Below are 20,611 nucleotides of genomic sequence, written 5' to 3'. Positions count from 1 at the left end.
TCTATACCAGTGGTGGGCAACCTGCGGCCCATCCGAGTAATCCACTGTCAGGCTGCCAAACAGTTTGTTTACATTTGCACGGCTGCCCGCAGCTCCCAGTGGCTGCGGTTCGCTGTTCCTGGCCAATGGGAGCCACAGGAAGCAGTGGCCAGTATGTCCCTGTGGCCCGCGCTGCTTTCTGCAGCTCCCATTGGCCGGGAACGGCGAACCGTGGCCACTGGAGCTGCAGGTGGCCATGCAAATGTAAACAAACTGATTGGTGGCCTGCCAGTGCATTACCCTGACTTGCCATGTGCAGCGTGCAGGCTGCAGGTTGCCCACCACTGATCTATACTCTAGTGTACTTTACATATTGGAGTAGTCCTAATAAGCCCCAATTATTATGTACTGTAATACAAATACATGAATAGGAAACTTCAGTCCTGCTTCTGAATATTCTTTCTAAGATCCTCCATGTCTGACAATTTGATTCTCCCTTCAAGGATCATTCATTTAAGTAATTTGAAAGAGAAGAAAGGTTTATTTTCTTAAGAGATTTGGGGATTCTTCTTATCAAGGCTTTGTTGCAAATGAATGGAGCCAGATAATATTTTAACTTTTACGCAGTTGTCTTCTCAAGTGGAAGAAATGATATTGTTCTGGAGTTGGTCTGCCTCCAGTATTAGGGAAAAGGGGAACAGGCCATTGTCTGGACAGGGAGGGTCTGAAGAAGAAAATTCACAAGTAAGGCTGCCTTTTAACTTCTGTTTCTTGCCAGCACTTGTATATATCATCCTTGTTACATATGATGTCAGATTTCCATATGAATCAGTACTTTTTTCTCAACTATTTGAAATACTAGTTAAAGCAAGATTATGTAGTTTGGGTGTTAAATTGAGGCCGCTTCATCCCTATTCCTTTACCTTCCCTAGACTGCACTAAATGAGAAAAATTAATATCATTTCTATCATGTACTGCAAACAGCAGCCTTCAGCTAGTTGTTGATGCTAAGGCTGCAGAAGTGTGAATAGTAAGGTAGACAGGAATTTGTTGTGTGAAAGGTGCAATGTAAGAGAACCTCCCTTTTGAAGCTCACTCCATTTCAGCTGCATTGTCTCCGCATGGTTAACATGAGTAAAAAGTAGCAAAACGTGGTTTTGCTACCAAAGTCAGCAGAACTAACTCTGAGTGCACACAAGAACAGAGCTGCTGAGTGAAAAGGTGCCATTTATACATGGTCACGTTTCATCTTAGAACCACATTTTGAGAGCAGATGCAAAAGAGTTTTGTCATTGTGTTGTGTATCTTTAATTTTGTGTAACTAGTGTCTGTTGTTCTATTTGACTACAATTAATGGTAGAGAAGAAAAACATTTTTTTTGGACCTTGCAGGATGATTGCTACTACTCCGGATATGTGGAGGATGTGCCAGAATCTGTTGCAGTTCTCAGCACCTGCTCTGGGCTCTGGTAATGTTGGCCCCTCAATCGGTTAGATTGTAAACCATGTGAATTACTTTCTTCTGAGATGGACACAAATCAGATGTCAAGAATTATAACATTCATAAACCAGTCGGAGAACACTTCAGTCTCTCTGGTCACGCAATCACAGACATGAAGGTCGCTATCTTACAACAAAAAAACTTCAAATCCAGACTCCAGCGAGAAACTGCTGAATTGGAATTCATTTGCAAATTGGATACTATTAATTTAGGCTTAAATAGAGACTGGGAGTGGCTAAGTCATTATGCAAGGTAGCCCCTTGCATTTCCCCTTGTTTTTTCCTACCCCCCACCCCCGGACGTTCTGGTTAAACTTGGATTTATGCTGGAAATGGCCCACCTTGATTGTCATGCACATTGTGGGGAGAGTGGTCAGTTTGGATGAGCTATTGCCAGTAGGAGAGTGAATTTGTGTGGGGGGGGGGTGAGAAAACCTGGATTTGTGCTGGAAATGGCCCACCTTGATTATCATGCACATTGTAGGGAGAGTGGTCACTTTGGATGAGCTATTACCAGCAGGAGAGTGAGTTTGTGTGTGTGTGTTTTTTGAGAAAAAAGGTGGGGGGGGGGTAAGAAAACCTGTATTTGTGCTGGAAATGGCCCACCTTGATTACCATGCACATTGTAGGGAGAGTGGTCACTTTGGATAGGCTATTACCAGCAGGAGAGTGAGTTTGTGTGTGTGGTTTTTGGAGGGGGGTGAGGGGGTGAGAGAACCTGAATTTGTGCAGGAAATGGCCCACCTTGATTATCATACACATTCTGAAGAGAGTGGTCACTTTGGATGGGCTATTACCAGCAGGAGAGTGAGTTTGTGTGTGGGGGGGTGGAGGGTGAGAAAACCTGGATTTGTGCTGGAAATGGCCCAACTTGATGATCACTTTAGATAAGCTATTACCAGCAGGAGAGTGGGGTGGGTGGAGGTATTGTTTCATGGTCTCTGTGCATATAATGTCTTCTGCAGTTTCCATGGTATGCATCCGATGAAGTGAGCTGTAGCTCACGAAAGCTCATGCTCAAATAAATTGGTTCGTCTCTAAGGTGCCACAAGTACTCCTTTTCGTTTTGAGATGGGAATGTAGATTTAACATAACAGTATCATTTTTTAGTGCCTTCTCTTCCGAATGCAGATTTTACGCAAACTAGTTCATAAGGGTCATTCCATAGGGCTAGATTCAAAAGTCTGTAATCTTATTTTCCTTTTTTATTTTATAGATTGTAAAACAGAATGTAGTGCAGTGATGACTGATCTGTGGCATGGTGGTCACTTGGGACTCTTCAAGCTCTTAATTGTTGCCTCTCCAGAGTAGCTGTGTTACCAAGAACATTTGTATTTGATTGTTAATTGAAAATGATTTTCCCCTATAGCACTTTTCTTTCAGGAAGGAAGAGGGGAAATTTCAATATTTCAAAAACTGCATTATACATCAAAAATAATTGAGATGAAAAATTTCTGACCACCTTTAATATTTATGTACATCTTTTAAGAAACTTTTCAGTTTTGAGCCCCTTAATCACACTTCAATTTTGCAATTCTCAGGGGACATTTGAAGGTTTATGATTTAAACTATGAAATTGAACCTATTAAATCTTCCTCTACGTTTCAACACATTATTTATCGAATGATGGCTGAAGAAGACTCACCTGGTCGGTGTGGAGTAATTGATGAAGATATCGAAGATGGAGCAGCTGAAAACAGAGAACGTCAAATACCTGAGGTTCAAACTGAGAAACAGCTTGTAATAGGTGTAAGCGTTCTATATAGATTCACGTAAAGTAAATTGATATTATGGAGAACTTACAAAGCTATGCGTGTTAGACCCATCTTTCAAACTCACTGTTAGAAGTGAGCTCACCTCTGCTGGAAATTCACAAAATAAATCTCTTCTTCCATAGTTTGTCCATCTATAAGTCTGGAAACAAAAAGCATTCCTGTCTGATTGTGAGGAAAGCAATTTGTCAGAATCATGGAATATATGTAAACCTGTGTGCCTAAATGCCCCAGTTGATCTGTCTCTGCTGGAGATAGAAGTTCCAGCTCTATTTCTCTTTGCTGATTTCTTTCTAGAAATGTTGTCATCTATGCTTTCTAGAAATGTTGTCACCCTTTGGTCAGGATTAGAAAAAGCCCAATATTCTGCTTCCATCTTGCAGAAACAGCTCACTTTTCTCCCTCTGTTTGTGTTTCACATAGGGAAGGCCTGAGATTCTGGGGTAGAACGGAGAGTAGAGTTAGTGTTACAGTTAATCTTTCCCACCTTTCTTTCTCCTTTTCCTCTTGGTGTGTTCTTGACCTATGGACTGAAGTGGGGGAATGCATTGGGAGCAGGCAAGTGAAATTAGGACTCTGTTCTCCAGTCCCTGTTTCCCCCAGCTGTGGAGATTGCCCCCCACTCATCTTGGGCTGGCGTTAGATCTCAGGACGAACGCTCACACTCAAAAAGTTAATGTTTCATATAGTTACCCTTTCTACCCTTTATCTCTTCTCTAGATTTGGGTGACTGGCATACTGTCCTCAACTTGCAGGATGCCTACTTCCATGGGGCAATCAGCCCTGGCCACAGAAGGCTCCTAAGGTACATGATCGGAGGACATCATTAACAGTTACCCATACTACCCTTTGAACTATCATCAGCACCGAGGGTTTTCACCTAGTGCATGGCAGTTGTAGCAGCCTGACTCTGCTGTTGGGACGTTCATGGTTGGTATGGGGTCACTCCAGTCATCAGGTGAAGAGCAATATCCCGTAGACTCTATCTGTTCACCTTTATACACCTGAAAATAAATAGAGAAAAATCATTCCTGTCACCACTCCAAAGAATTGGGGTGGTCCTGGACCTGACCTCAGCCAAGGCTTATCTGCTCTTACCTGTGTTTTGGGCTATACAGGACCTTTGTGCGATGTTCAAAGGTCAGCCAAAAACCACAGGCAGAATTTCCTAAGGCTCCTGGGCACATGGCTGCTACTTCCACCCCGCATGCCAGACTCCATCTCTGAGGTATGTAGGCATGGCTCAAATCAGTCTACTCCCCTCAGATACACCATCTGGACTAGTTAGTATGCATCCAGCCAGGGTATTGTCATCTTTGAACTGATAGATGAACCAACACAACGTGTGCGAGAGAGTCCCATTCTCACTGGCTCTCCCCGCTGTGACTGTGATGAGTCATTTCTGAGTTACCTTTGGGCCTGTGCCTACTTAAGCCCAGTGAGTCATCCCTGAGCCAAAGAGTGTGATGCGTCATCAGAGGCAATTACCTGCCGGTCTTGTGATAGCTCCAGCATGGCCACACCAGTTCTGGTATTCAGACCTTATACATTTATTCAACCGTGGCTTCATAAACATTATCACCATTAGAAGGACATAATCTCTCAGAATCATGATTTAATCTTTCATCCAGAGTCAGCATCCCTCTGCCTGACGGCGTGGATGTTGCATGGTTGACTTCTGTGGACAAGAGCTGCTTCTTGGACATTCAAAATATTGTATTACAGAGCATGAAAGCAACTAGAAGAACATACGTGGTTAAATGGAAGCATTTTTCTTTGTTGGTGTTAGGATATAGATATTCAGGCCTGCCTGTCAGGCCTACACTTTAAGAATGGAGGTATATGTTTATCATTTAGCTAGTAATAGAGGTATACAAGAAAGAATCTGTGTAAGGGCTTTCTCTCACTGTGACAGTCTGAGGCCCTGTTCTTAGGCCAATGCCTTTGGCTAAGCAGCAGAGGCAGCCATAAGCTGGGAAGTGTACGGTCACATCCTCACATTCCAAGCTAGTCAATATGGGGCTGTTAGGAAGGTGATCCGATCTATCACCTCCAGAGAAAGGGAAGAGCCTAGAAGATGTAAAAGGAAATTTAAGTTGATAGTTTTCTGTCTGGTAAGAACTCACTTATCAATAGACACAGCTGGGAAACCCTTATGTCTTTATAGATGTAGTTGTGAAATCCTCACTTCTGTATTGTTTTGTCATTATAGTTCCCACTTTGCTATTGTTTATTTGCATGGTCTCTGTCTGGTTCTGTGATTGTTTCTGTCTGCTGTATAATTAATTTTGCTGGGTGTAAACTAATTAAGGTGGTGGGATATAATTGGTTAGCTAATCATGTTGCAAGATGTTAGGATTGGTTAGGTAAATTTCAGTAGAATGATTGGTTAAGGTAGAGCTAAGAATATTACTATATAAATTAGGGGCGAACAGGAAGTAAGTTGGGATTTGAAAATAAGGAAAAAGGAACTTGGATTTAAGCTTGCTGGAGGTTCACCCCAATAAACATTGAATTGTTTGCACCTTTGGACTTCGGGTATTGTTGTTCTCTGTTCGTGCGAGAAGGACCAGGGAAGTGGGAGAGTGAAGGAATAAGCTCTCTAACAGTTGGCATCCAGTCATAGTTGTGTTCTGATCTAAGCTTCTGTTCTCATGATTTTTGAGCTATTTATTATCTTTAAAGATATCAGGCTTGTTGTTAAGTTCCCAAAAGTTCAGTTTCCCATTTAGCAGCAATGTTGGCCTGTCATCCACCAGAACAAGGAACTTCTGTCTTTCCCCACCAGACAGTTAACAGACTTTTAAATTGTTTAACATGAGTTTTTCCACCCATAAATTGGATACCTCTCCCATGGCACCTAAACTTGATTCTCTCAAAATAGATTGTTCCACCCTATGAGCCTGTCATCTTGTTTGTTACATCAGTGATCAATGACAACTGTATTCCTAGTAGCCTTTACTTTTTCTCATAGAATAAGCAAGATATACAATTCATGTCAAATTCTCCATATATTGTCTTTATTGTGGACAGAATGACAATGAGACCTTGTCCTAATTTTCATTCTGAAGGGGGTCTCAGACTTTGACATCAACCAATACCTCCACTTATCAGTGTTTTTTCCCTAAGAACTCATTCATCTGCAGGGGAAGCAAAGCTTCATATTTTTCATATTAAAGAACACTTTTGTACCACCTTATCAAAACAAAACCCACCTGCAAATCAATCACTCTTTGTGGCATTTGGTTGCATATCAAAAGAACAATCAGTTTCAGCTCAGAAATGTTCAGGATGGATTGCTGATTGCGTTCAAGTAGTCTATGATGTTAACAAATGGAGCCTTTCAACTTACATTGGAGGGAAATAGATCTGGGGCTCTTGTCTCCAGCAGAGGCAGATCAACTGTGGGTGCCTTTTCAATGACAGCCCTCCAGGTGTGGTGAGGTGGAAATATATAAAATTTCATGACTGCTAAACTGTCATGAGCAGTTCACAGCCTCTTAAAGCCCAACTTCACTGAAACCAAGTGTTGCAGGAAAAAAAGAAGTGAGAAGCTCGTCCATACCCAGCAACAGCCCTGGGACCAAAAGAGCTACTTCTTATTTTGACCTAAATCCTTTGCTGCACAAAAAGATTGTGGGATTGGGTGGGTTACAGCAAGAAACTGTAGATGGTTTTGTTTCCCCACTGAAAAAATGTGAACAACCACTGCTCTAGAGAAGCCCTATGGCAAAGAAAAATGATTTTTACAGTATTACATACTCAGTGTTGTCGGTTAGTTTCATGCAGTTCTATTCAAATTCATATTGTAGGTGCCATGACAATGTTATTCTGCAGAATTGTATTGAATTATATTTCTGTGAGATGTTCCCATGGGGTGAATTGTGTAATACAGGAGAGTATGGATCAGAGCTGTATTCTGTGACTCTTCATACAGGTAAAACACCTGAATTTACTTTACATAACCCTACTTTACATATCTTCACTTCCAGAAAGATGGACTAAGCCGTTCGTACACATCTTCCAGATACCTAGAACGTTATTTTGTAGCAGACAAAGCCAAGGTAAGTCTCATCAAATTATAGCGATAGTGCTTTGTTCTAATTGTAATTTGATACATTAAAACTATTTTAGTAGTAATCCTTCTGTACTTAAATCTCCCAGTAAAAATATATATGAAACATTAAAGTTTGATTTATAGATCAGGATGTGAACCATTCTCCTTAGTCATTGGTTAGAAATGTAAATATACTCTTCAGTTGATGACAGTTCACTGACATAATTTGTGTGTCCATGAAATGTAATTGTCACTGGTTATAGTTGCAGCTGTTCAGCCTGTGTGAAAATGGTGCTGGTTAAGGCTGGATCGATCTGCTTTGAGATTAAGGAAGGGGTCTTAAATAGTGCCTCAAGAATATGCTCTGAAATAAACTCAACAGACTCACCTATTTGGATATCAGTTCTGCACCAGTACATCTTGTACTCATATAGTAGATGCTTCTTAATAGTAATTGTGATAATAGCAACTTCAGGTTAAAGGCAACATTTTGCCAGGAACCAGTCCTGTCCCATTAACATCAGTGTTAATGGGATTCAGATATTAGCCACAGGAATGATGCTCATTAGCAATTTTCTTTTTTTTAGAGGAGATGTCCTACCTGTAATCAGATTCCTGGCTCTGAGCACATGCAGCTGAATTCTTCCACTATATGCCATGACTTCCTAACACATGGACCTATCACCAATAAAGCTCGGGTCCTGGAGGCACTATGTAAGCTTGGCATTATATGTGAATCCCAGCCAGTGGCAAGCCATGGATATAGTACCTGTGGAAGAGCTGTTTTTGCTTGCAGCTGCATTGTCGTTTCTGTGAGTCAGTGGTGGGCATTTCAGCAGCAGTTTCTGTCCTTCAGAAAGCAATGGTGATGGTCTTGTTGGGAAATTAATCCATGGCAGGGTTGAGACTCTTGATGCTTGCTACATGTTCTGATCCTCTTTCCCTTGGCGATAGTACAGTTGTTCATCTGACTTGCCCACATTGCCGTGCAGCAGTTCATCTGAGCCTTTTCCTGTACTGGTTGAGAGTCCTCTCTGTAAGAGATCCAGGTGCTTGCCTTGGTTCAGCAGAAGTGGGAGGGTCTGTCAAGAACATGGAAGAGTATATTTTCTGTCCATGGAGAGAAAGAAAGAAAAAATTTCCGCTCCCCCTTTTAGTGTTGAACATCATGACAAGGCTAAAATTTAATACTTTTATCATCTAAGTATACTTTTATTCTATCTTTATACACAGGACTGTTCAGATGCTCATGCTAGTCACATATCCAGACCAAAGATACACTGTTGTGACAATTTGATTTATTTTTTTGAATTGGGACCCGCTTTTGGCATGTGGGGGTAATCGGATCATGGCCTCTTACCAGTATTAGGTTTTAACATTCTTTCAGGCCAGAGAAACCTGGGAGGATATTAATCTGTTGGAGGTCCTAGAGTGGAAGAGGGAGCAACTTTTCCAGGCCAGCAGAGGAATTCCATCTATACAGAGGAGATTTATTTTTATCATCTGCTAACTAAGGAGCATGTCAATTAGAGAAGAAGGCTATTAAAATACAAGGATGGCCATTGGAAGTTTGTCTTGCCCAGGAATCTCACCCACCATCTAGAATTTCTCTTATGTGCAAACTTTTCAAGCATCAACTGTTGGCAATGGGAGAAAATCCAGACAAACATTGGCATGGTGCTGAAGTAAGATGCACCAGGACTGACTCTCTTCTGCCTCCTCCATCTCCCCCCAGCACACACACGCACACACACACTCCAGGTAGCATGCCACGAATGGACAGGGCCAGGAGCCCAGTATCACCATCCCCAAGGGACTTTTCCACTTACTAGTGCCACTGGGACATCTCAACCAAAGCATACTACTGTACTGCTAATAGTGTTATAATTCTATAGAGACAAGGTGGGTGAAGTTTATTGGACCAGCTTCTGTTTGTAAAAGAGACAAGGTTTTGAGCTCACACAGACCAGAAATGTACCCAGACTTGTAAACAAGCTCTGTGTAAACTTGAAAGCATTCCAAGAGAAGTTGGTCCAATAAAATAATATCTCACCCACCTTCTGTAATATCCTGGGACCCACATAGCTGCAACAACACTGCCTACACCAGTGGTATAATTTTATAGCAATCTACTAATGTGACAGAGTTACAAAGAGAACAGTATATGTAGAAATATGCACCAATGATTACTAAATCTGTAGTCCTCATCCTTTTTTAATAGTAAAAAATGAATTGATAGTGGCTTATTTACATCTTTATCCCATTTGGAATCTGTCTTGGTTGGGGAGGTAAAAGGGGGGCTAGGGAAAAGGTGTGGCTTCCATGCTCAATTGAAGCTAAATTCATCCCCTATTAATGTAATCTCTGTGTAACAATAATTTTATTGGTCGGAATCTGGATATCCCTCCTTCCTCCCCTTCCACTTATCTGGCAATTTCCAACATTATAATAATAACAGAGTTGATCGGTGCCACTTGCCAGGCTCTAGCTGCGGTTTCTGCTGTTTTGCTTCTTCCTCTCCAAGCTGTTCCCCAGGCTCATTCCTGAACAACTCTTTGGAATATGGCTCCAGGCCCACTCTGCTGCATGGCCTGGTATGGTGCTAGTTCCTGCTGCAGAGTCTGTTCTGGGGTCTTTTTCTGCTATTCTGCCCCCTCTGTCAATGGGCTGTCTTCTGGTGCTATCCACATCTCCTCTTCCTTCAGTCTGAAAATCATCATACCATCCCTGTTAGGAAGCTAGTCACTGTGGGCTCTAAACTCAGGATGGGGGCAAGCAGCTATTTGAACTCTTTGTAGTAGGGGCTAGTAGTCAGGGAGTTCCAGGACCTGCCATTGTCATCCTTGGCCTGTAAGTAGATGGTTTTGAGGTATTTAATATGCTCCCTGCACTAGGTAGCAGTCCAACTGATCCCCACTCCATCAAATTCTTTGAGATCCTTACATATAATTTCAGGTTTCTGATGCTTCTTCTAAAATCATGGTCCTTGCTTTCCTCACACCATAGGTTAACCAGAACGCTGGCATGCTCCTCTGGCCAGATAGCAGCATGCTGGGTAAGCATCATGTATTTGGCTCAGCTTGAAGATTGAGCTCTGTAGAAAATGGAGCAAGTCATGTGGAAAGAAAGATTAACTGACCAGTGTAAATAAACTGGCAGGTAGCTACCCGTTCATAGGAGGGTAGAAGGAAGGAAGTAAACAGAAGAGGTGGAAGGCACAAGCCCTAGGAATTATGAGATGGTATTGGAGGATTAACCAAACACCCACTCAGTTACACATACTTCAGCTCCATGATCATTACGAAGTTAGCAAGTAGGCATACACCTTAAAACGAAACACATGCTTTTACCCATACCCCAGGAGTGCAATAGAACATTGGTTCAAAGGACATATAAGCTTGTGGCTAATGGTTTTGTGTGTGGATGGTAGGAGTGTTTGGGCTAAAACACATAAGAATGTGGTAAGTCTGCAGTGTAGACAGACCTCTGGAGCAAAGAATGTAACTAGCAGGATTGGAGACTGCACAGGTGCTGATTTTCCAAAGTGCTGGGGGGTGCTCGAACCCCGGCTCTGCCCCAGGCCCTGCCCCCAGTCTACCCCTTCCTCCAAGGCTCTGCCCCGCCTCTTCTCGACCCCGCTCCGCCTCCACCCCTGAGGATGCCGTGCCCTCGCTCCTCCCTCCCCCAGCCTCCTGCACGCCGCGAACCAGCTGATCGCGTCAGGCAGGAGGTACAGGAAGGGAGAGGGAGGAGCTGATTTGTGGGGGCCTCGGCAGGCGGGAGCCACTGGTGGGTGGAGGGGAGCTGATGGGCTGCCAATGGGTGCTCAGCACCCACCGTATTTTCCCTGTAGGTGCTCCAACCCCGGAGCACCCTCAGAATCGGCATCTATAGGAGACTGGAAAACTCTGGAAAACAAGAATGGTGGTGGATAACCCACTGAACATGAACTCCTAGTGTAATGCCCTAGCTAAGTGAGCTAAACCACTTCTTGGGTTTATAAACAGGGCAACACTGAGTCAGAGTAAGAAGATGGTATTACTTCTGTATCCAGCATTGGTGAAACCATTATTGGAACACTATGTCCAGTTCTGATATCCACACTTTAAAAAGGATGTTGCAAAATGGATGAGGATTCAGCGAATACCCACAAAGATGATTTGAGGTCTGAAAACCTGCTTTCCAGTGAGAGGTTTAAGAAGTTCAATCTGTTCAGTTTACAAAGAAAAAGGTTAAGAAGTGACTTGCATACAGTCTATAACAATGGGAGATGATCAGTGATAGTAGAGGCTCTTTAGTTTAATAGACAAAGATATAACAAGACCCAGTGTCTGGAGACTGGAACTAAATAAATTCAGACTGGAAATTTTTAACAGAGCAGTTCATTAACCTTGTGAGCAATTTACAAGGGGATACCGTAGATTTACCATCACTGAAGTTTCGAAATAAAGATTGGATGACTTTCTAAAAGATTTGCCTAAGTCCAAGTTGAACGTGAGATCCCAGCGTGATGCTGTGGCCTAAAGGGCTAATGTAATCCTTAGATGCATCAACAGGGGAATCTTGAGTAGTAGTAGAGAGTTTCTTTGCCTCTGTGTTGGGCATTAGTACAACCACTATTGCAATATTGTGTCCAGTTCTGGTGTCCACAATTCAAGAAGGATGTTTGATGAACTGGAGAAAGTTCAGAGAATAGTCACAAGAATGATTAAAGGATTAGAAAACATGCCTTATAGTGATAGACTCAAGGAGCTCAATCTACTCAGTTTAGCAAAAGGAAGGTTAAGGGGTGATTTGATCACAGTTGATAATTGCCTACAAGGACATTAGTTTTTTGATAATGAGCTCTTCAGTCAAGATCCAAGGGTGAAAATCCTGATGGAGTATTTTCAGAGAAGTAGAATCACAGGAATATAACTCCCTTTTCTTGGAAAATGTAAGTTAATAAAAATTAATGGGAGAAGTGAAATAGTAATATGTAAGCAAATATGTCTGAATCACACTTAATGGAAAGATTTTTCATGAAATGTGCTGCTGTTTAAAGATATCACATGGAATTAATTTCTGTTCAGGATGGAGGTTCTAAAATGTTCTTTTCACTCCTAGTTTCGCCTTGAGGATTCTAATGAAACTTTAGTGACATTGAAGATGCTTCAATATATCCATTTAACAAGTGAAGTGAGTTACTATTTACTCTTCTTATTCTCATTTTTGGGACTCCTGTGGCTGACGCAGTGTTAGGACTGACCAATTGTACCTAGTCTAGGTTAGTAACCTACCCAATTCAAGGGAAGGTCCTGTTATGCCTTTTCCTTTAGCAATCAAATTTCCTGTTTTCTGCTGGCGTCGAGTAGAACCAACAAAATATAGTCCATCTGTGATGGGGTGTCTAGATCTCACACAGTAGCAATCAGGAAGAGGTGAATAAATGGATCAGTTACATCTCCAGCTGCGATTAAGTGGATGATTAGCATTCGCTGTGATAAAAGGCTATAGCTTAGGCAGAAAAGGGAGACAATCAAACAGCAGGCTGGCCATTCAACTGGTTTTAAGCCAGCTGGACCTGTTTTTGGTAATGTTTGTTCCTATCTGGTACTGGATGTGGTTTTGTCTGGTATCAGAGCATGCTGCTCCACCTGTGCCAGTGTGATCTTGCACGCACAGTGCATGTGAGGTCATGACACAGAAGATGTCATTTTTCAGAGCATGTTGCTCTGCCACTGCTGGAATGACTTTCCATGTACTGTGCATGTGAGGTCACACCATCCTTTGTGCAACACAACCTCACACGCATGGTGCCTGCAAGGTCATGCTGGTAAAGGGAGGGGTGATGCCCTCTGCAAAATGGCATCCTCCACGTGGAGTGACCTCACATGCACTGGACAGGGTGGGGTGGCATGGTCTGCAAAATGGCGTCCTCTTTGTGAGTTCATGCAAGGTCTCGGGGAGGGATTATGCAGGCAGGGGTGGATCTATGTTGTTTTGGAAGTACCTGGGTTCCCGGTATTCTGGGGATGCATCAGTGGCAACCCTACTAGAGAATCTGAGAGTTACCTTGAGGAAGTTCCTCAGCAGCAGACTGGGAAGAAGCTGACCAAGGAGATGGAGCTTTGGGGACAGAGGATTAGAGTGTAGCTCTGTAAAAGATGTCTGCAACCAGGCAAAGATAGAAGCAACCCAGGGAAGCACCAATGGATTGTAAGAAGTAGATCTTAACTGCTTAACACAGGGTCCCTGGGCTGGAACCCAGAGAAGAAGGTGAGCCTGGGTTCCCTTACCACTGCCCGCAGGAGGGGAGGTGTAAACCTCAGGAGTAAAGAGGCAAGAAATATTGAGCCAAGATCAGGCTTGAAGACCTAATCTAAAGTCATTAGACCTTAAGTTTTATTTGGACTTTTTGTTATCTCGGAAGGGGGTGAGGCTTTAAATGACTTGGTCAGAGGGCTGAGTCACATGAAGAGACAGATCATGAGTGCATGAGCTGCTGTTGGGGATCATTAGCTTCTTCAGCCTGGGCTGGATACTGGCAGGGAGCGAGACACGAACACCGATCTATGCTTCCCAGTGGGGTTGCTAAGGACTGAATGACAGGTGGAGATTAAAGATAATCTAGGGCTGGCCCAACACCTAAACAAATATTTTGCCTCAGTTTTTAGTAACAATAATGTGGAGCTTGGGGGCAGTGGCAGTGTGGCTAATGGGAACAAGGATATGGAAGTAGAAATTACCACATCTGAGGTGGAAGCCAAACTCCAACAGCTTAATCAAACCCAAATCAGGCCGTCTGGATAAATCTCTGTCCAAAATTTAAAGGAATTGGCACATGAAATTGCAAGCCCAATAGCAAGAAAATACAACCTAGATGGAGCTACTATAAGGTGGGTGCATAACTGGTTGGAAAACTGTTTCCAGAGAGGATTTAACAGTCAAGCTGGAAGGGCATATCAAGTGGGGTCCCTCAGGGATCAGTTCTGGGTCCAATTCTGTTCAATATCTTCATCATAATTTAGATAATGGCAGAGAGAGAACACATATAAAGCTTGTGGATGATACCAAGTTGAGAGGGGTTGGATGTATTAGCAGGAGTGTTGTAAACAAGACACAATAAGTGATTCTTCCTATCTACTCTGCACTGATTAGGCCTCGTCCAGAGAGGAGCAACAAAAATGATTAAAGGTCTAGAAAATATGACTTATGAGGAAAGATTGAAGAAATTGGGTTTGTTTAGTCTGGAAAAGAGAACACTGAGTGGGGACATAAAAGTACATAAAAGATTGTTACAGGGAGGAGGGAGATAAATTGTTCTCATTAATAGGACAAGAAGCAATGGGCTTCAGTTGCAGCAAGGGTGGTATAGGTTGGACATTAGGAAAAACTTTCTACCTGTCAGGGTAGTTAAACACTGGAATAAATTGCCTAAGGAGGTTGTGGAATCTCCATCATTGGAGGTTTTTAAGAGCGGGTTAGACAAACACCTGTCAAGGATGCTCTAGATAATACTTAGTCCTGCCATGAGTTCAGGGGACTGGACTAGATAACTTCTCTAGGTCCCTTCCAGTCCTACGATTCTGTGATTCTGTGGGACACTAGATGAAGAGGAGTCTGAGTTACTATAGAGAATTCTTTCCCAGGTGTCTTGCCAGTGGGTCTTGCTCACTTCCTCAGCGTCCAACTGATTACCATGTTTGGGGATGGGAAGAAATTTTCCCCCATGATAGATTAGCAGAGGTGCTGGCAGAATTTTGCCTTTCTGTGCAGTGTGGGGCATAAGTCACTTGCTGGTTTGAACTAGAGTAAATAGTGAATTCTCTGTAGTCTTTAAATCGCGGTTTGAGGACTTTGGTAACTCAGCCAGACATTATGAGCCTATTGCAGGAGTGGGTGGGTGGGCTTCTGTTGCCTGCAATGTGCAGGAGATCAGACTAGATGACCATAACGGTCCCTTCTGGCCTTAAAGTCTGAGGGCAGGTCTACGCGACAGCTTAAGTCAATCTAACTTACGTCATTCAAGGGTGTGAAAAAGACTCAAGTTACAGCAACCTAAGAGCTATCCACGCCGGCACTATGTCGGTGGGAGATGCTCTCCCACTGACATTACTTCTGCCTCTCACGGAGGTGGAATAATTATGGCGACAGGAGAGTGCCCCACCGTCAGCATAGAGCAGCTTCACCAGATGCACGACAGCAGTGCAGCTGCATCAGTGCAGCTGTGCCAATGTAGCACGTCTAGCATAGAGCTGCCATGAGTATATCAAGCCACCACGAGTTTAGCCGCCTGCCAACTTATTGTTGGATTGTTCTCTACAACATAATTTTGTTAATGGTAAACCCTCTATTCAGTTCCAGTTAAACAATATGCACATGAGTGAAGCCCATCCCTCCCATTCCCCGAACAGTGCATGAAAGTGATGGTATGTTCGTGCATGGGGCAGAAAGTACAAGTGACCATCGACAGAACAGAACAGAAAAGCTGTACACAAAATACTGTCAAATGCACAAAGTAAAGAAATGAAAAAGCAGATATTGGTCTAAGTTATTTCAGCTTTTGTAATTACGAGTGTTGTTTGTAATTATGATATGTAAACATTTTTCCAGCCAGAAATAAGATTTTCAAATCCATAAGCCTCCCTTTAACATTGTGATTTTAAATTGAGTCCTGCAGCTACTGATGATGCCAACAGAAATACACATGGGGAGGGACACCAACAATGTGGATCTATTAAGGATAATAGCTTCAAAGTTTTACATGTAGATGACTTCTTTTTAATACTTAATATTATGTTTTTAGATGTACCGTCCATTTGGTCTTCATATTATACTGGTTGGATTAGAGATCTGGACAGAAAGGGACCTAATAACAATTACTCACCTTTTGGATCAGGTTATTGGATTTTTTTTAAGCTATGTTGAAAATTTTCTTCAGCACCGGGTACATTTTGACCACACAGAATTAATTGTGTAAGACTTTTATCTTAATCTGTAAAAATATGTAAATACTGTGATTTACACTTATTAATTAGGATTTTTAAGATATTTTGCAAGATTCTGTTTGGAAACTAGAAAAAATATCCCCAAAAGGTATCCCTTATTTTCTGGTGTAACCCAGCTGACCATTTCAGTACTGGGTTTTCGCTTGCTTCTGCACCCAAAGTGTATGTCTACACTGCAATTAAAAACTCATGGTTAGCCCATGCCAGCGACTGGGGCTCATGGGGCTTGGGCTGCGGAACTGCTTAATTCCAGTGTAGTTTTCTTGGCTTGGACTGGAGCCCAGGCTCTAGGACCCTGTGAGGTGAGAGGATCTCAGAGCTCAGACTGCAGCCTGAGCTGGAACATCTACATTGCAATTTAATAGTCCCTCAGCCTGAGCCCTGCGAACCTGCGTCAGCTGAAGTCTAATTACTGTGTAGACATACTCTAAGAGCGCGGGGAGTTTGATAGTCTCTCACTTGCTTTGGAAAACCTCAGTTTATTCTAGAAACTGCACAAACATCCATAGATTTTTAAATCCAGAAGCACTCATTGTCATCATCTTGTCTGACTTGCATGACCCCGGACACAGGATTTACCTGAATTAATTCCTCTTTGGACTAGAGCATATCTTTCAGAAAAACATCCAGTCTTGATTTTAAAATAGAGAATCCACCACAATTTATGGTAAGTTGGTTATAAATATATGCCTTATTTCTAGTCTAAATTCCGCTTCTAGCCACTGAATCTTTTACAGCTAGATTGAAGAGCCTCCTATTTTAAAATTTCAGTTTCTAATATAGGTACTTATAGCCTCTGATAAAAGTAAATCCATGATCTTGTTTTTGAGGGATTGAGCTCCTTCAGTCTTTCAATATAAACATGTTTTCCAATCCTTTAATTATTTTCCTAATTCTTGTCTGAGTCCTTTCTAATTTTCAACAGCCTTCCTGAATTGTGGGCACCAGAACTGGACAAAATATTCCAGTTGCCCCAGTGCCAAGTACAGAGGTTATATAAGCTCTCTACTGCTACTCGATATTCCCGCTTATGAGTGGTTCCTTGAGGGCACCCACTTAAAGTTTCTGGCTTCCAGCCACCACCTTTCTTGGGTGGAGACCCATGTGTCTCTCCCTCCTACTGGGGATTTTAAGGCTACAAAGCTCCCTGCCTTACACTGTGATATCCTTAGCAAGCCAGTCTGCCTAACGGCCAGCACCTATGCTTTCCTTTCTATCTGAGGGGTATGAACAGTATATTGCCAGCAGTTACAAGTAACCACACAGTTCTTTTTAAGCAAGTACATTTATTCTTAAATGTGACAAAGCTCTGTCCTTGCCTCCGTGGGTCCAGCGTTTCCTGGCGGATTTCGCTAGCCTCAGAGGCTCACTGTAACCCTCCACATAACCCTTCCTCTCTAGAGACAAGGGTCACAGTCTACTGAGCCATTTTCATCATAAGCCAGCGAGGGAGGTGAGGAGAAGTTATCCTTCCTTGCACAGTCTCTGTTGTCTCCCAGTCTCAGTGATTAATCAGGGGGCAAAGTGAGAGGGGAGCCCAGGCAAACCCTCTACTCTGGGCTCCAACCCAGGGACCCTAATAGTATCAGCTATGGTAGCTGACCTTTCAAAAACATGACATGTACAATTCCCTGGGCTACTTCCCCCACAGCAGCTCTCACTTCCTCAAGCTCCACTTCACCCTTACCTCAGGGCCTCCTTCCTTGTGCCCGATATGGTGTGTACTACTCAGCCTCTCCAACAGCGCAACTTCCTCCCACAGCTCCTGACATGCACACCCACCTGACTAACTGGGAGGCTTTTAACTAGTTTCAGCCAGCCCCTGATTGGCTTCAGGTGTCCCAATCAACCTAGCCTTCTCCCTGCCTTCTGGAAAGTTCTTAATTGGCCCCAGGTGTCTTAATTGACCTGGAGCAGCTGCCATTTCACTTATCCTGGTACCAGGGATTTGTTTAGCCTGGAGCTAATATATCTATCTCCCACTACTTTTCTATAGCCATCTGGCCTTGCCCTGTCACATAAGGTAAAAGCATTACAGAGAAAGCATAATAAAAATAAACAGATTTAAACACACCTGGAGTCACTCATCAGTCTTGTGGGACCCTATTAGACCAAGGTTTTTTCCAACCCTTCAACAAGGCTTTTCTTTGTATGTTGATTTTGAATCAGTATATGCAAATGCTTACAATCTGAGGTGCTTACAATCTGAGTGCATCACTTTAATCACACCCACACACACTCTTTTTAGTTCCTGTAGGAGTTGTGGTAAGGCTGAGAATCTCTCAAGACATCTAGACAAACTCATGTGCAGTGCTGGAGAGGAGCCGGTACACATGGCCCATGTATGTACTAGTGACATAGGGAAGGTAGGGCTTCTAGTTCCACATGTAGGGCCAGTTAGGCAGAATGGCAGGGCCTCAATGCATGAGACTGTGGTGTAGGGAGGAGGGCTTCAGGTTTATTAGGAACTGGGTAACCTTTTGGGAAAGAAGGAGACTATACAGGAAGGATGGGCTCCACCTAATCCAAAATGGATACAGACTGCTGGCATGTAAAATTAAAAAGGTCATAGAGGAGTTTTTAAACTAAGAGCTAAGGGAAAGCTGATTGCGGAAGAGGATTACAAGATTCAGACAGAGATATCCCTTAGTGGAGAATCAATTAACAGGGATTCTCTATATCCTAGTGAAGAGGAGAGGATAGACGTTGATAAAATATAGGTAGGAACTGAAGAGAAACAGGTGAAAAAGAAGCCCATTCAATTACGTCACATGAAGGCAGAAAACTAAATATTGACAAACTTTGTAAGTGTTTAAATGAATCAAACGGTACCGTAGAATCTCTATGGATAGAAATTTCATCCTTGAATAATAAGAGTACATTCCTACTACTATACCATCAGCCACCTGACCAGGATGGTAACGGAGACTGTGAAATGCTCAGGGAGATTAGAGAGGCTACAAAAATAGAAAACTCAATATTAAAGGGGGATTTCAACTCTCTGCATATTGATTGGCTCCATATCACCCCGGGATGGGATGCAAAGATAAAATTGCTGGACACCATAACTGACTGCTTCTGGGACCAACTAATCCTCTAACCAACAATAGAGAGGCAATTCTTTATGTAGTTCTGAGTGGCACACAGGACCGGGCCCAAGAGGTGAATCTATCTGAACTGCTCGTCAATGGGTGACTATAATGTAATTATATTTAACAACCTTGGATGTGGCGGAAATACCAAAAAAAGTCTATCACAGTAGCATTTAACTTCAGAAAGAGGAACTACAGAAAAATGAGGAAGCTAGTTAAACATAAATTAAAAGGAACAGTAACAGGAGTGAAATGACTGCAGACTTCATAGAAACTTTAAAAAAAACACCATAACAGGCTCAAATTAAATGTATATACAAAACAAAACAAACAAAAACAGAGGACCAAAAAATGCCACCCTGGTTAAGCAGAGTAAAAGAGCCAATTAGAGTAAAAAAAAGTGGAAGTCAAATCCGACTGAGGAAAATAGAAAGGAGCATAAACTCCAGCAAATCAAATGTAAAAGAATTAGGCAGGCAAAAAAATAATGTGAAGAGTAATTAGAAAAAGACACAAATTAATAGCAATTTTTTAAGTACATCAGAAGCGAGAAGTCTGCCAAACAGTCAATGGGGCCACTGGACAAATGAGGTACTAAAGCAGCACTCAAGGAAGATGAGGCTGTTGCAGAGAAGTTAATTCATTGCATCAGTCTTCACTTCAGAGGATGTGATGGAGATTCCCGTACAAAATGGGAAATGACTACTTAGGAAGGAGTACTGTGGAAAAAGATCTGGGGGATCACAGTGGACCATAAGCTAAATATGCCTCAACAGTGTAACACTGTTGCAAAAAAAGCAAACATCATTCTGGGATATATTAGCAGGAGAGTTGTAAGCAAGACACGAGAAGTAATTCTTCTGCTCTACTCTGCGCTGATTAGGCCTCAACTGGAGTATTGTGTCCAGTTCTGGGTGCCACATTTCAGGAAAGATGTGAACAAATTGGAGAAAGTCCAGAGAAGAGCAACAAAAATGATTAAAGGTCTCGAAAACATGACCTATGAGGGAAGATGGAAAAAAACTGGGTTTGTTTAGTCTGGAAAAGAGAAGAGTGAGAGGGGACATAACAGTTTTCAAGTACATAAAAGGTGGTTACAAGGAGGAGGGAGAAATATTGTTGTTCTTAACCTCTGAGGTTAGGACAAAAAGCAATTGCAGCAAGGGAGGTATAGGTTGGACATCAGGAAAAACTAACTGTCAGGGTGGTTAAGCACTGGAAT

The 20,611-nt window shown here is 42.5% G+C and overlaps 1 protein-coding gene across 1 annotated transcript in view; it reads left to right on the top strand.

Annotated features, from left to right (window-relative positions):
• Positions 1-20,611, top strand: part of LOC114021340 (disintegrin and metalloproteinase domain-containing protein 9) — a 105,775-nt gene that overhangs the window by 13,500 nt on the left and 71,664 nt on the right. Inside the window, exons 5-9 of the mRNA XM_043525839.1 lie at positions 1,371-1,447; positions 3,020-3,227; positions 7,243-7,314; positions 12,414-12,485; positions 16,096-16,265. Of these exons, the coding sequence (XP_043381774.1) occupies positions 1,371-1,447; positions 3,020-3,227; positions 7,243-7,314; positions 12,414-12,485; positions 16,096-16,265 (599 nt within the window). The remainder of the gene's footprint in view (positions 1-1,370; positions 1,448-3,019; positions 3,228-7,242; positions 7,315-12,413; positions 12,486-16,095; positions 16,266-20,611) is intronic.

The sequence above is a fragment of the Chelonia mydas genome, chromosome 1 (assembly GCF_015237465.2).
Source record: "Chelonia mydas isolate rCheMyd1 chromosome 1, rCheMyd1.pri.v2, whole genome shotgun sequence".
Taxonomy (NCBI): domain Eukaryota; kingdom Metazoa; phylum Chordata; order Testudines; family Cheloniidae; genus Chelonia; species Chelonia mydas.
This window is presented reverse-complemented; position numbering and strand designations above follow the sequence as displayed.